A 13,836-nucleotide genomic window follows, 5' to 3' on the forward strand; every position below is an offset into this window, starting at 1 on the left:
CTGTGAATGATTAATCAACTACTGTTCTACGGAATCTGTGCTTACAGCAACATCAACCCAACCAGTCAAGGCAGATGGCCGCCCATCTTGAGCCGGGGTCTGCTCCGAGGTTTCTGCATTCTAAAAGGCAATTTTTCCTCGCCACTGTTGCCAAGTGCTTGCTCAAGGAGGAATGTTGGGCTCTCTGTATTACAACTTAATTAAAGAGTTTGGTCTAGACCTGCTCTAATTGGAAAGTGTCACGAGATAACTTTTGTTGTGAATAAACTGAATTGAAATTGAATAGATAATTGTGTCATATTATGCCTTTAAGGTCTGGTTAGGTTATCACGTGGTTAAGGTGAGGAGAAGCTCATGTTTTGGCTAAATGCCTAGATTGGTCACTGCAAACATGGTTGGAAAATGTCCCTGCAACAGTAAAGATATCTGGCCTTCGGCTGTAAAACATCCTGATGTCTTGATAAAAATCCTCTGGTTTTGTTGCCACAGAAATGGCTGGAGAATATCATTTGAAACAGGCTAAAACAGATACCATGCCTATAGAAAGCATTTCCTCTCTTGGCAAAAAATTAAAAAAAAAAATAATAATAACATGTCCTTAATGTCAAAACAAAAACAGATTTCTACAAAGCATTATGAATTAATTAAACATAATGTAAATGTCATCACATAAATATTCACTCCCTTTAAAGTGAGTGATGTTTTTCAGCAGAGGTCCAGCCAGTTGGTGCTAGTAATCTCACAATTAGTGAAATGGACACCACCTGAGTGAATGTGTCTCAAGTGATTGTAATATAAAGACACCTGCATCTGGAAGGTCCTGTCACTGGTTAATCAGTATTCCTGGCTACAATTACACCATGAAAATAAGAGTGCTTCAGGCAACTCAGAGAAAAGGTAATTGACAAGTGTGTAGTAAATAGACACAAAAAAAAATCACAAGTCACTAAACATCCCCTGGTGTTCAGTGAAATCCATCATTAACAAATGCATGGCACATGTGTAAGTCTGTGGCCATCCTCACAAACTGAGGAGACTGGTGAAGGAGGTCACCAAGACAACTATGACTACTCTGAAAGAGTAGCAGCTGAGATGGGGGAGACTGTATACAACAACTGCTGCCTGGGTTCTTCACCAGTCAAAGCTTTATGGGAGAAAACCACTGCTGAAGAGAGCTCATATTAAATCTCAACTAGAATTTGCCCAGAGGCATGTGGGAGACTCCAAGGTCAACTGATAGAAGATTTTTTGACGAGAACAAAATGAAGCTTTTTGGCAATCAGACAATACACATCACCACGAACACACCGTCCCCTCCATGAAGCATGGTGGTGGCAGCATCATGCTGTGGTGATGCTTCTCAGCAGCAGGCCCTGAAAGGATTGTAAAGGTAGAGGGTAAAATGAATGCAGAAAAACACAGGGAAATCCTGGAGGACATCATTTTTCTTTTTTACAAATTTTTGGAGGAACTGTATCTCTTTCTTGGTACTCGTCTCACTGTTTGATGCCACTACTGACCCCTCCAACATATGAGATGTTCAAACTCAATATATCTGTGATTCTGGAAAATGATGCTAAGACAAAAAAATATGACTTGTTATGTAGTTTATTACACTGACATTATTGATGACATTTTACTTTAACACACATGACATTACATTTCATTAAGTTAATGTGGTTGATAATGCATAAGGTTTTGAATGCAAGATTCTGTGTTTGTAGTGGAGTATTTTTCAGTGTGGATTTGCTTTTACTTAAGTAAAGGGTCTGAATGCTTCTTCTACTGCTGGGCCTGGTGGTTCTGAATTTTGTACCTCTCATTTCCTCCAGCAACTCTTTTTCACGGGGAAGGTATTTTAAGAAGATGATTCTCAGTGAGACACAGTGATCTTGAATTCTGGTCTGAAATAAACAAAAAGAATGTCAAAGTTTAAATCTAATATTTGTCATGATTTAGATTTTGATATCTCTTGCATAGAAGTAAAACTTTTGTCCTGGAGACACTAGATTAAAGATCACCAAGTGTCCAAAATTTTCCATCTCCTGGAGAATATGAACAGGAAAATATAACCAAAATGACTATGTTTATTCTGAATATACTTAGTATATACAATAGTTTCAGGGCACCTGACCATTATGTCACGAAGGACATTAATGACATTGCATTCTAAATAGTCAGCTTTGCAGCTATAACAACTTCCACTCTTCTGGGAAGGCTTTTCACAAGATTTAGGAGTGTTTTTGTGGTAAATTTTGCATGTATATGCAGTAGAGCAATAATGAGGTCAGGCACTGATGTTCAGTGAAAAAGCCTGGCTTGCATTCTCCTTTCCAGTTCATCCCAGAGGTGTTCGGGTCAGGGCTCTGTGCAGGCTTGTCAAGTTGTTCCACACCAAACTCATCAAACAATATCTTTATGGAGCTTTGCTTTGTGCACTGGGGCACAGTCATGCTGGAATAGAAAAGAGCCTTCCCCAAACTGTTGCCACAAAGTTGGAAGCATAGCATTGACCAAAATGTCTTGGTATGCTGAAACTTTAAGATTTCCCTTCACTGGAAATAAGGCAACTAAACCCAACCCCTGTAAAAGAGCCCCATAAAGAGATGTGTCTGGATACTTTTGTCTATACAGTATATGTTTGTATTTATATATGGTTTAGTTTAAAATGTTTGCTTGTGCACTTTATATCATAAAATATATACAAATGAAAGGTGTCTCAAAGTGCAAATGAATTGAATTAATTACAGTCATGTCTATACAGTGTAGATTAAGATTTGTGATGAAATGTTCCACAAACAAGTCCAGGCTCAGGTTCTGAAAGAACAGAATATGAATCATCTAAAGAGTTAGTATTACAGCACCATATACAGCTGTTTGGATGGATCTGAAACTTTTTCTGCTATAAAGGGATTCAACCTTCTGTACATGGGGTGACTGCACTAACTCACTGCGCCCCACGTCACCCCACCTTTCTATTATTAAATCACTGAGCTGAGTTCAGCTCTGCCTCAGTCATTTGCAGTTAGGTCTTTCTCCAACTTTCCTCTTCCTCTGCACATCAGTCGTAACACTATACTATACTGTTAAGGGTTTTTTCTAGTGGAATTACAACCTTGTCTAGTGATGTTTTAATATCACATAATGAAACTTTTCCTTGTGAAACTATGACTTTATCTTGTAATATAAACTTTTTCTTTCAAAATTACACTCTTATCCCATGTTTACTTTTCTCACAGAATTATAACTTTGTTAACTTTGACTATTTAAATTTTGTTTTAAATTACAATTTTATTATAAATAAATTTTAGTCTTATAATGGAATGACTTTTCACTAACAAAACTGGCTTTATTTTTACAACAATACACTACCTATTGCATTTCCCCCAAAATATAACAACTTGATTCTTGAAATTTCAATTATTCATTTTTAAAAGTGGGCCGAAAAACTCAGTCATACTAAACATTTTTAAGCAAACACAAACGTTACTCATGCTATCCATGTAATCAGTTCAGACCCTGCAACTAAAGCAATCTCAGTGGAGAGTGAACACATTTCAACACTGTTGAAAAGTAAACATGTGTCAGCTTGATTAGGTGTTAGAACACTTGCATATTCCTGATATTTATACAGTCTTTTAAATAAACATCTCATTAGCTTTGCTCAGTGGGTTTGTAGGCAGGCCTGTGTACAAGCTGATAGGTGATTGATTGAATAATGTGTAGCATGTGACTCTGTGTGTGAACAGGCCTCTGTATTTTATTCTGTGGAAGTGTTCTGCTGCTGACTCTTATGATCATGTACATCATCACTGTTACAAGTGTAAAAAACCGCTGGCCATTGTTAAGCTGGTTGCTCATTTAATTAGTATGCAGCTGTCAGTATTGTATTGTGTCACTTTAGTTTACAAAAATGAAGACATCACAGGCTGACACAGACCACCTACGGCAAAAACATATCGGGAATCTTTCAGCATCGCCATGAACTTTGGTGAACTCCCCATTCAAGCACAGCTCGTGATTGGAAGTGAGGCTACCATACTTTAACCTACATTACAAACCAGAGCAGAGAGCAACAGAGCAGCATACTGCTCAATCCATCTTGCCAAATGTAGATAAATATATTTATTCTGTAGACTTTTGATACTGGCTTTCAATCTTGTGTGTGCATGTGTATTATCCTTACACTGCCTGACACACATAGAAGAGGTACACTGTTAAATGATGAGGTCCCCTGCTTATAATGCGCAGATGAGTACAAGTGACATCTGCAGTACCCCATACACTCCTACACATGAGCACTGCTTGTACTGTAACAGCTATTTACACGGTTAAGACCAAGAACAAGTCCTCTGTGGCCATTCCACCGTCAGGACAGACCACACAGCGTCTCGCTGACCTCCCACAGTATCCGAGCCACGGCATCGTCTCGGGCCTGGGCGCACATTTCCTGTGCGGCACAGCAGGAGAAGTAACGTCCGCTCAGAGGTTCGATTCCCTCCCGCAGGCTGCAGTGCAGCGTGGTCTGAGCTCCGGCCTCTGGGTCCAGGAACAGCAGCCGGGCCACGGGCTCGATGAAAACCTTCTGCCACAGGCTGACGTGACGTGAAAGCTCGGTCCGAACGACACCTGCGGGGCAAGATGGTCGAGAGACACGTGGTCTAAAGTGTCACTGGGGTTAACAACGAACTGAAGGCTGCACAATACCGAGCGCACCCACCGTCACAGCTCTGCGCTTCATTTCAGTTCACACATGGGGTTTAGTTTGCTCAGAGCGCGTTACCTGGTGGACGCTGTAGCAGGTCACGTTGGTTCCTTTCAGCCTCTTGGCGAGCGCGTGGGTGAAGAGCACGTTACACAGTTTACTGTTGCAGTACGCCTGGAAGAACTGCCAGCTGTACCTGCCGGTGCCCAGGTGTCTGTTCACTGCCAGAGCCTGCACACAACAGCAGCATTAACACAGGTGACAAGGAAAGGCGTGTGCTGACATCACCTGTGCAGGTGTTGACAGAGACTGAGGAGTGTTCTCAGCAGAGGGCGCACTCGCATGAAGGATTCCCTTTGGCTGACAGAGTTGATGACATCATGTCAGGCCTGAACACAAACAGATCTGTTCAGGTGTGAGGAATGCTGGAGGGAAACCTTCCTTATCTTCAGACTGTCAAGCCTGTTTTATAAACTTAAGCAAATTTGCTTGAACGGTTATTGAAATGGAACCCAGCAGAGAAACGACAGCTCAAAAGACTCTGAAACGTGACAGGAGACACGACACACTGATCTCATTCATATCTTCTGTGTTTTATAAGCTTATTGTGTTTTAAAGTCTTAATTTGTAAAGTAAATATTAAGTGTAGTGCAGTAAAAAAGTAAAATATTTCCCTCTGGAATGTAATGCAGTAGAAGGTGCACAAATGAGAACACTATATATAAATATATGTAGAGTACTCGAGTAAATGTACTGAGTCACAGCCCATCATGGAAGAAATGGAAAAGGAACAAGAGCTGAAACACTGAAGGAAGCTGCAGTGACTGTAATGACTGGTGCTGGTCTACGCACCGCGAGGTCGAAATTGGGATAATTCGGTCCTGACAGGAGTTTGCTCACTTTCTGGTATTTGTGTCTGAAGTCTACATTAAAGTGTTGTCCCTGAAGTGTAAAAATACTTCCGAGTGTATGTTGGAGCAGCAATTTAAAAGCTCACATCAAAGTCGATTTGTCCCCAGCGATGAGCCATGGAGGACACGGTGACCACGCGTCCTCCGCGTGTAATCTTTGGCTTCTCCCAGGTTTGCCCTGAATGGAATTCTGGTGTCTGTTGAACGATCAAGAGGAAGACGGAAGTCAGGAGATTTTTGTCCCAGTGAACATTTTGTTTCATTGGACCACATCGGGTGTCCCACTTCACCGGTCTCACAATGTCTTCACAGCGTCTGCTGTCAAAGAGCTTCTCTGAAGAGACGACAGGTCCAACATTTAACGTTTTATAGCCCTTATAACTTCCCTTCCTCTGCGTTTCCTTTCATCAACGTGTCACGTTTTCTGTCCGCATGCTACAAGACGTTACCATGTGCTGCTGTAAGTTAACTGAAGTCCAACAGCATGTAGAGCACGTCAGTACTTCCTGTTTCCTGGAACAACATCATCATCAGCTGAGCATGATGTTAACCAGAAGTAGACCCCAGCGTTTGGCTTGCTTTACTCTCTTCACTTTTCATTCATTTGATCAAAACTTTTCTTATGGTTCACTTCAAGTCCATCAACTTTGATATTTTCTCATGTTTTTGTAATTTCAGAGAAGCCAGCTCATGTTGTCGGATCATAAAGGAATGTTCTCAAGATCAACTCAAAACAAACCTTAGAATCTAATTTTGTTTTCCGAGGCGGTCTGTAGACCCGACTGGAGAGTCCGGCACACCGTCCGACTGATCCGGTCTGCTTCCTCCTGTTGTTTGACCTCTGACCCAGTGGTTTACCCTGAGCCCTCAGAGAGGCTAAAACTGCACTTCCTGTCAAAGCCTTCAAAATAAAAAATGTGCTACAAATGTGAAGAGACGTTGTATAGGACAGATGTAAACTGTGTGCTACAAGTGCTTTAAACAAAACACCAAACACAGGACACAAACTTAAGATATTACTTTATATTTTTGACTTGATTTATGAAATGAGACTGATTGTAGTTTTTAATTAAACACTGCAGTTACATCACAACAGATGAGTTTCCATTACTTCTGTTTAAGACAAACTTGTGACAGATAACAAGAGTTTCACTTTCAAACCTTTCAAACACGTTATTTTTATCGTACATACCTAAGAGACGGTTTAGAGCCCGTCAAGGATGGTCAGACTCTTTTGTTTTCAAAGCGCCACACAGGAAACACACACACACAAAACGGAGACCTCGTCCTGCAATCAGTGTCTCGTGGTGACAGCGAGGTGTCAGGTGTGGCTTTAGGACAAACCACAGAAACTCTCGCTGAGCTCCCACAGCTTCTTGGCCGCAGCGTCGTCTCTCGCCTTCGATTCGATGTTCAGCAGCGGCGCACAGCGGCTGAAGAAGTGACCGCTGAGGGGCTCGATGCCTTGCTCCAGGGCACAGTGGAGTGTAGTCTGAGCTCCGGACTCAGCATCCACGAAGAGAAGAAAGACAATGGGTGTGAGAATGAGATTCCACCAGAAGCCGCCATGACGTCCGATTTCCGTTTTTATTGCTCCTGGACAGAGAAGACAAAGGACGGAAAGTTTAACAACACATTTAACTGATCTGCATGGAAGACCAAATCTGTCAGAAAAGATCAACTGTAATGTGTGCAAAAATCAAGAATCATCAAGAATCAAGAGTTCAAACTGCGATTAAGTCAAAATTATATCAACCACCGTCCTCGTACAGAATATGAACAGTTTTGTGCATTTTTTTAAATGACTGACAGCTGAGGAGACCAGAAACTGAAGACTGACACATGAACTCGTATCCAACGGCAGCGCCCCGGTTCATATATTCAATGTTTATGTCCCCAGGGACAAGAATATGGACGAGCGCTGCACACCACAGATTAATCTGTACCAGCAGTCAGCAGACGGGATTTTAATACGGATGTGCAGGCTGTTGCTCTTACAGGCTAAATAAAACATATGACTAACAATACATTTACGGTGTATGGACGTCCACTTCTGTCAGGAACAAATAACTGACTAATGAATGACAAAAATTAAAATACTCGCCTAAAAGCAAAGTTACATAAAAATGTTTAGTTATTGATTTCTTAACATTTCTAAGTCAAGTTTTGATTCACATGCACAGATCTTATAATTTATCTCTAATTTTTGTCTTTTTCTCTCCAACATTTCATTCCTTGATTTTGTTACTCCTGGCAGACGTGGGCTGGTGCTTACTGACCGGGGTGGAGGCTGTAGCAGGTGACGCTGGTGCCCTGCAGCCTCTTGGCGAGCTCGTAGGTGAACAGGATGTTGCACAGTTTGCTGTGACAGTACTTCTTAAAGAGCTGATAGTCGTTGCCGCCCAAATCCAAGTCTTTGTGCGTCGTCAGACAGTTGAAATCAACCTTCCCCATTCTGTACGCTTTGGAGGCCACCGTCACCACGCGGCTCGGCCCGCTCGCCTTCAGCCGGTCCAGGAGCAACACCGTCAGCAGGAAGTGACCCAAGTGATTGACGCCAAAGATCATCCCGAAGCCGTCCTCCGTCTTTCCGCCGTTTATCAGACCTGAAGGCACAAACACCACGAACAATAGACTTACATTTGAACTGTGGCTGTTTTGCCTCGAGCACAGATTGCTCCAGGACTTGTTTAGCCCAGCTTGGAACAAAGACTAGCGGAGTACTGACATGTACTGAACAGAACGGGGGAGGGGGATGTGGAATAAAGGCCTTCTACTAATAAACGAGGCCTCTCTTACTTACCTAACCTGTCTGAGCAGATCTGCTTTTAGCGTCTTTTCATCTGTTGTCTAATTTTGCATTGTTCTCGAACAAAAACTTTGCCTGAAACGAGGGTCTGAGGACGGGGGTCTTGTGTGCTGTATAGATTGTAAAGATGTAAATAAAATCTGCCTTGACCAGACCATTGAAGAGTCTGCCTTTCAAAAGACAAAAACACAAAAGCAAAAGAAAGCAGAAAATGTTGCAAACTTTCCAACTACAACAGTAACTCAGAGAAAGCGTTCGCACCTCTTCAGACTATACCGTCCTCCCCATCTGGACAAACCTCAGATGACAGGCCCCCAACCACTGGCCCCACCCTAACAAGCAGCCAGACTGAAAGGAGGTTCTCCAGGGCCCAGTAAACAAAGCCAGGGGTCCAGTTCTCCGGCACCTCCTCGGTCTTACCCTGAGGCTGAGGTCGTGCCCAGCGCTCGTCATGACCACAAACCTGTGCTTCTTACAAGCTGAGTGCATATCAGCCAGACATCAGACTGGAGGAGGCTGTCGTCTTCATGACACACAAGGCCCACAAGGTTTGGAGAAGCAGGGAAGCAAGCTGTGAAAGTTTGGTTCTGTGACTCCTCCGGTGCTCTCAACAGCACCCAGCTCTGGTTTGTAAGGGACAAGCTCCTGCAAATGTGACTGCAGTCCCCTGCAGATCCCCCTCACCGGCAAGCCGCAGCATGTCGCGGTGGAAGGAACTGCACTGCTGCCATCCTCCCTCACACTTCTGCTTCAGCTCTGCTTCCAAATGTTTGCCTCCACTGTCTGATGCAACAGTGACAACAAGGAAAAGTAAAGAGAACCGATACAGAGCCACAAGCTCAACATCAACAACACCAAGAACTGGAGGTGGACCACCAGAAGGACAGGAGGCCCCAGTTGTCATCAGAAGTGGAAAGAGTGGACAGTGAAACTGGACTGGGCTGAAATAGTCAGGAAGGGACGTAGCAGATCCCAAAGACACTTGGATCTAATCAAACCAATATGACACCTTGTTGGAAATGGTTCTACACTTTCATTTCAGGTACAGCACTAGTTGTGGGTGCTGTATGTCTTGTAATTTTGCATTTGTATAGTTTCTATTTTATATTATTCTTATTTTGTACACTTTTCATTATTTTGCTTATTCATTTTCTGCACTTATTGATCTCCTTGTGCTGCTTTCTCTGGGTGTATTGCAGTGTAATACAAGAGGACGGTGTTGTTTCTGTATTTCTACGTCCTGTGCAGGGGTCATGGGCTGGTAATGATCATCAGGTTTCAACTGGTCAGCCTCAGGTGAAGGTTGACAGTTTAAACAGATAACTAAAAGTAAGGATTAAGTTGAAATGGTTAGCTGAAAGTACTTAATAAAGGCTTGAAACACCCAGCTTCTGTCACTCCAGGCAGGATGTGACCTTCACCAAAACGCTGACAGTTCAGCTGCATGAAAACATTATTGAAATAACCTCAGCTTTCACAAAATCAGTTGAATTTTAAATCCACAGGTGGCGGTGTGGATGACAGGGAACCACTGATGTTCTGTATTCACGAGAGCAGACGGCTGACCGGCGTTGTTGATGAGCAGATCCAGCCTGGACTCGGACCGGAGGAAGTCGTCAGCGAAGGAGCGCACGGACTGCAGGCTGGCCAGGTCGAGCTGCATGAAGATCACCTGGTTGTTTCCTGTCTCCTGATCACAAGGCAACAAACACAGGTCAGGGAGCATCAAACGCTGCTACATAAGAATACTGAAGGACCGGGGACGCTGACGGACACCAAGCCACATCACAATCCAAATCATAAATCTGTGACCTCCTTCTGTCACAAACTGCTGGTTGTCTTTACCTGGATGATTTCCTGGACAGCAGCTTCTGCTCGCCGTCTGTCCCTGCAGGCCAGGATCACCCTCGCCCCCCTCCTGGCCAGGTCCATTGCCGTGGTCTTACCGATGCCAGTGTTTGCTCCTGGACAGCAAGGGCAGAATCCCTGACATATCATGTAGCACCACCTACACGTCCACGTCCTCACTTTTCCTCTCAAATATGTTGCAGAGACATTTAAGGCCTCCAGAAGAAGAAGAGACTGCATATGCTCCCTGATGCTGCCCACTGCTCCTGTGTGTGTTTCACTGCATGTTGCATGTGTGTGTGTGTTTCAATCAGTGATGAGTTAAATGCAGAGAAGTAATTTCCCAGCTTGGGATTAATAAAGTAACTCAAATTTAAAAAACGAAAATGAAAATATGACAATTTGTAAAGCTTTCTAAGATGGCGGTGAGCTGAGTTAAACTGTACTTTGTTTCAGTGAGGAAGTGAGGAAGGATCGACGCTGCAGACGGTCTCCACGCAGGCCTGTTTAACATCTGCCCAACATCTGCCTGGCGCTTCATGGCCCTCTGGCGCAGTGCAAACGTCTTTCTAACGTTCAGCTTATGTCAGGTTTTCACTCTCAGCCCACCTGGTCTGGTCAGCTAGTGCGAGTTCGGGTTCAAGGAGCGATCGCGTTTCGGATTCAGTTAGTAGTTAGGCAAATGACGGACTCACCTGTAACGAGGGCGGTTTTGCCGTGTAACTTTGCGGTACTTTTACATCTGGGTAACTTGAGGACAGTCAAGTGAAGAAGAAAATAACTTCCGACTAACAGCACAGCGAACAGCAGCAACTCCAGCAACATCCTGACTGCAAAAACCCCAAAGTACACTCAACTACACACACGTATACTGGAGAACACGCAGCTGCTAACGTGATCAGTGTTTGTGCGCAGCCCCACACACCTCCCCGTCCTGGTCGAGCTGCTGAAACCCGAGCCCAAACCTCCGTCGGGCTGATACGTCATCCTGGTTGGTGGAAGGTGATAATACGGGCTGACGTAGGTCCTGAAGCGCACGTGCAGCGCCGCCTGGTGGCTGATCCCGCACATTCCACGGTATGACAGCAGTACGTGTGATGGCAGAGTATTTGTAAGGCTGACTTAATGTATTATAGCGTTTCGGTTACTCGGTTACAGTAGAACAAGACCAGTTACTGTCATTTAAAGTGACTCTCTGTATTTTTGCACAGTTGTTAAAAGGAGTGTTGTTTTTTTCATTTCACTGTGGATGCACATCCACATGTGACAAATAAAGAACTCTGATTCTGATTCTGATTCTTGGTGTTTTTGTAGTTCACATCCACGTTTCAGCCATAGCAACACATGCTGCTGGATTCGGTTATTAGAAGTTTTCTTCTTCTCCTTTCTGCTGTTTGCTTAAGGCGTCGCCACAGCAGATCATCTGTTTCCATCTCGCCCTGTCCTCAGTGTCCTCTTCCCTCACACCGACTTCCTTCATGTCCTCCTTCACTACATCCATAAACCTCCTCTTTGGTCTCCCTCTGGACCTCCTGCCTGGCAGCTCTAACATCAGCATCCTTTGACCAACACTGTCCCTCCTCTGATCATGTCCAGACCATCTCTGAAACATCTCACATGAGCCGTCCCTCTAATGTCCTCATTCCTGATCCTGTCCATCCGAATCAGAATCCCTTTATTCCTGAGGGGAAATTCTTTTTCGTTCAGACCAAGAAAGTGAAGTGAAAGATATAAATATCCTGTAAACCTTTCCTTTCATTCTTGCTGCTACTCTTTTATCACACAACACCTTCTGTACCTCTGCTCCCTGCGGGCTTACCGTTCCCCTCGGGTCCCTCTCTTCAGGCTCTGGTCAATGTATGTTTTTTATTGTTATTTTAAATTGCAAAGGCTTGATGTCTCTTTATAATTTGTAGCAAAGTTAAAAACAGGAGCATCACTCTGTAATGGGATGAAAACATTTAAAAAAGAGTGACACACTGGGATCATTACAAAGTTAACCACAACTCCCATGAGGCTTTGAGGGTGTTGTTTTTTTTGACAAAGTGTCTGAACTGAACCAGTGGGACCAGTCAAACGCCTCTGAAACACTTTGCTTTAAACCTAATGTATTACTTTGACATCATTGTAGTTTGTCTTCATTGTGTGCTTTGGTTGTAAACACCGTCTGAAGTCTAACCGCATCACCTTTAGTTCAGGCTGTGAAATCTGCTGTTCTCTGCTTGGCTGCTAAAGATTAAAAACTGAACAAAGCTTCCAGGCTCTTCTTCTTCTTCGGGGTGAAACTAAACTTCCTCTACAACTGAGCAAACATGGATCACTGACGAAGACCAAGAAGCAGTTTAAATGAACCTGAAGTTAAGACTTTGTTCACCAAAAGTTTGATTGATTAATTGTGAAAGTGATCAGCAGATAAATCGATAATTACATTATTATTTTCTTAGACAGAAACACGTCGGTGTAGCACAACACGGTTCAGTAGAAAATGAAGGTGAGTGTCAGAGATGAAGGGAAACATGCAGCTGGATGAAAAGAGACTTTTATTTGAACCGTGAGGCTCTGTGGAAACTGTCCAGGTTCCCTCTGTGGTCTCATGTTCTCCTCCAGTGTCTCGGCTTTCATCAGTTTTTCCAGAAGTTCGGGTTCTGTGCCATCCTCCTCTGAGAGTTTTCATACCATTTGAGGATGCAGCTGGACGGGATTGAATGTCTCCGTGGGGGTCGGGGTCATCTGGGCCTGCGACACGGCGAAGGACGAGGTAAAGTTGTACAGACTGTCCAGCATCTTCTGAGTGAACCAACGCCCATTTTAATTTTGAATTTCTGTGAAGGATGCTTTTTGAGGCAATAATTAAGAAGAGAATTAGAGGATTGTTTCGATTTTGCCATAAAAGATTGGGAAATAAGCATGTTGGGCATCACCAACTGCTTTGTGAAAGACAGACATGTTTTAATAAACACAAACATTTACCACCAGTTGTTTTACTTTGTTTATGCTCAACTGCTAACTCTTGTTGGTATGAAGTCTCCTTAAATTTAGCTGGTGCTCCAAATATCAAAGGTAGCCCAGAGTTTATTATTGATGTTGATGATTAAATCATCAAAAGAGAAGTGAAAATTACGGATACATCATCAATATGCTGTCTTTAATTTTTAGGACAGCCGAGCTGATTGTGGGCTCTTGATCCAGAATCTAAACTTAACATTCGAGAGATATATTTTCAATATTTAAATATTCAGAGTGTGAAAAGGTGAGCACCCCACCCCCTTCTCACTGCGTCGGACACTTTGTGATGACGTGGCCTGCCAAGACAGCGTCGGCCCGCCGCGTCCCTCGCGCACCACAACCACCACAACTCACCCGTGACAGTTTCCTCCCCGGTCTAGCATCCAGGCGTATTGTGAGGTACGTCCGTTTGTAAAGACTCTTCAAACACTCACGTACACGTACTCACCTGCACTCCACTGCTTCTCTGCGGAAGCGCCGCTGCAGGGGTGGGCTTTATTGAGCGCGGGGCAAGGGGGCACGTCCCACTGTACTCAGGGGTGTTTGTATTTCGTTAT

The 13,836-nt window shown here is 43.7% G+C and overlaps 2 protein-coding genes and 1 long non-coding RNA gene across 3 annotated transcripts; all 3 read right to left on the reverse strand.

Moving 5' to 3' along the window:
* Window positions 1-3,330: 3,330 nt before the first annotated feature.
* LOC124071992 (dehydrogenase/reductase SDR family member 13-like) lies at window positions 3,331-6,489 on the reverse strand. The gene is made up of 4 exons (XM_046413108.1): window positions 5,703-6,489; window positions 4,837-4,936; window positions 4,784-4,795; window positions 3,331-4,629 (listed from the first exon to the last, which is right to left on the reverse strand). Exons 1-4 carry the CDS (start codon window positions 5,877-5,879, stop codon window positions 4,370-4,372), a joined length of 549 nt encoding a protein of 182 aa, XP_046269064.1. The 5' UTR covers window positions 5,880-6,489; the 3' UTR covers window positions 3,331-4,369.
* A 130-nt stretch (window positions 6,490-6,619) lies between these two features.
* LOC124071991 (dehydrogenase/reductase SDR family member 13-like) lies at window positions 6,620-11,226 on the reverse strand. The gene is made up of 5 exons (XM_046413107.1): window positions 10,969-11,226; window positions 10,271-10,389; window positions 9,992-10,115; window positions 7,896-8,222; window positions 6,620-7,212 (listed from the first exon to the last, which is right to left on the reverse strand). The coding sequence occupies exons 1-5, from the start codon at window positions 11,096-11,098 to the stop codon at window positions 6,950-6,952; spliced, it is 963 nt and encodes a 320-aa protein (XP_046269063.1). The 5' UTR covers window positions 11,099-11,226; the 3' UTR covers window positions 6,620-6,949.
* A 1,570-nt stretch (window positions 11,227-12,796) lies between these two features.
* LOC124071993 lies at window positions 12,797-13,579 on the reverse strand. The gene is made up of 2 exons (XR_006845429.1): window positions 13,537-13,579; window positions 12,797-13,107 (listed from the first exon to the last, which is right to left on the reverse strand). It is a non-coding gene; the product is annotated as an uncharacterized LOC124071993 (long non-coding RNA).
* Between the last annotated feature and the right edge of the window lie 257 nt (window positions 13,580-13,836).

This window comes from Scatophagus argus, chromosome 15, assembly GCF_020382885.2.
Source record: "Scatophagus argus isolate fScaArg1 chromosome 15, fScaArg1.pri, whole genome shotgun sequence".
In the NCBI taxonomy this organism is placed as follows: domain Eukaryota; kingdom Metazoa; phylum Chordata; class Actinopteri; family Scatophagidae; genus Scatophagus; species Scatophagus argus.